Source organism: Monoraphidium neglectum (genome assembly GCF_000611645.1).
Source record: "Monoraphidium neglectum strain SAG 48.87 unplaced genomic scaffold scaffold05293, whole genome shotgun sequence".
Taxonomy (NCBI): Eukaryota; Viridiplantae; Chlorophyta; class Chlorophyceae; order Sphaeropleales; family Selenastraceae; genus Monoraphidium; species Monoraphidium neglectum.
Window position 1 is genome coordinate 642 of NW_014008337.1, and position 1,866 is coordinate 2,507.

At 69.7% G+C, this 1,866-nt stretch overlaps 1 protein-coding gene across 1 annotated transcript in view; it reads left to right on the forward strand.

The window, feature by feature from the left end:
• Positions 1 to 747: 747 nt before the first annotated feature.
• The window catches only part of MNEG_15403 (hypothetical protein), a gene marked incomplete at both ends in the record, with an annotated part of 2,477 nt that continues 1,358 nt past the window's right edge, over positions 748 to 1,866 (forward strand). Inside the window, 3 exons of the mRNA XM_014036126.1 lie at positions 748 to 765; positions 959 to 1,036; positions 1,417 to 1,575. Of these exons, the coding sequence (XP_013891580.1) occupies positions 748 to 765; positions 959 to 1,036; positions 1,417 to 1,575 (255 nt within the window). The remainder of the gene's footprint in view (positions 766 to 958; positions 1,037 to 1,416; positions 1,576 to 1,866) is intronic.

A 1,866-nucleotide genomic window follows, 5' to 3' on the forward strand; every position in this document is an offset into this window, starting at 1 on the left:
CCTCACTTCTGCATCCTCCCTGCATGACGTCACTGCGCGTCACGCTTTCGGCTGCGGTCGGGCATACGCCCTTCGAAAGGGAAAACCCCTTGCGAACGGGCAACCCCTCGGAAACCCCTCATGGGCGTTGGCGACTGCTGAAACCCCAACCACCAGAGGAGCATGCGTTGCCTCTACGCCCCTCAAACCAACGCCGCGTCCGCTCAACTCCCGTTCCCTTCTGGTGCCCCCAGGACGGCGTGCCCTTTGGCCACTCCGTGCTGCGCCACATCCAGTCGGCGGCGGTTGCCAACCGCTCAGACGTGCAGCAGCTGGCGTTCTGGTGGACCAACGCCTGCCACATGCGCGGGTTCCTGCAGTCGCTCAACCTTGTCATGCCACACCAGCAGGCGCGCACGCGCGCGTGTGTGTTTGTGTGTAAGACAGAGAGAGAGTGCATGTACATGCGTATACATGTGGATTCGTGTGTGTGTGTGTGTGTAAGTGTGTGCGCGCGTGCGTGCAAGTGTGTGCATGCATCTGTTTGGGTGTGTTGATCTGGTTGCGTGTGCTACATGCACGTGGGTCCAACTGTACGCACACGCTGATGCGCTCACAGCGCAGCCCTCCGGCCGGAGACCTTTCCGCCCAACGGCCGTCTGGGCGCCGCAACCACGGCGGCGCCACAGCAACCTCACGCCCCCCCCTTATACCCGCGCTTGCGCCCCGCCCCCCATTCCGCCCCATCAGGGCCCCGAGCAGGTCCAGATGCACTGGGCTGCGCAGGTGTGTCCCCCCACAAAATCCCTGCCCCCTCCTCCGCGCCGCGCCCTGCGCCTACTCACGCAGCCCGTCCCTAGCACCCGCACGCGCCGGCCACCTTCCACTGCAGCGCCCGTGCCTCCCTTCCCCTCCCCGTCCCGCTGTCTCACTTCCCTGTTCGCGCCCGCCGCCCCGCCCGCCTCCCCAACTTCTCCAGACGTTTGTGCCGCGGCTGCTGGGCCAGGAGAAGTTCATCTTTGATGAGCTCGTGTCGTACGTCTGGACCCACACCCTCGTGCCCAAGGCGAGCGCCGCGCCCGCGCCAACGCCCGCGCCCGCGCCCGCGCAGCACTGCTGGACCGCCCCAGCACAGCAGCGCCGCAGACCCCTCCGGGAAAACCCCCAGGCCTCCCTCCGCCCCCTCCGCCTTGCCTCGCACGCGCCGCGCTGTCTTGCAAATTGCACGCGCCGCACGGGAGGTCCGGGCGCGCGCGCGCACACTTGAGTCGGTGGACGCACCGTGCATCGGCGCTTTGCGCAGCGGCCACCGCGTGCCAGGCAATCAATTATGCTAGGTCCCTCCGCGTTTATGCCGAGGGTCGCGCTTGCCCCGAACCAACGCCGCGCCGCGCCGCACGCCGCCCCCCGCCGCCGCCCCTCCTCGCACCCACGCAGGTGGCCATCGCGCGCGCGCGCGCGCCGGCGGGCCCGAGCGCCAACAAGCGCGGCGCCCACGAGGCTGCGCTGCGCAAGTGGCTTGAGGCGCTGGAGGCGGCCAACTCTCAGCTGCACGGGCTGGGGCGGGAGGGGCACGTGCACACGCTGCGGCAGCAGGTGGGCGGGCGCCTCTCATCTTTTGGCTTTTGGGGCAACGCGGCGGCGGGTTCGCCCCCTCGCGCTGAGTGTGCTTTGGGTGTGACGGGCGGCAGGGCCATCGGGGCCGAGGGGCGAGAGGGGCGAAAGGGGTCGCGTACTGCGCGCACCCCCGCCGCTGAGCGCCTGGCCACCCATGGCCGAGCAGCGAGGCAGTACAGCGGGCAGCCCTGAAAGCCACCCCCCGCTGGGCACACGACGCGCTCCAGCCTGCAGCTGCCCCACCCACGCCGCTGGCGCACCTCCCCCCCC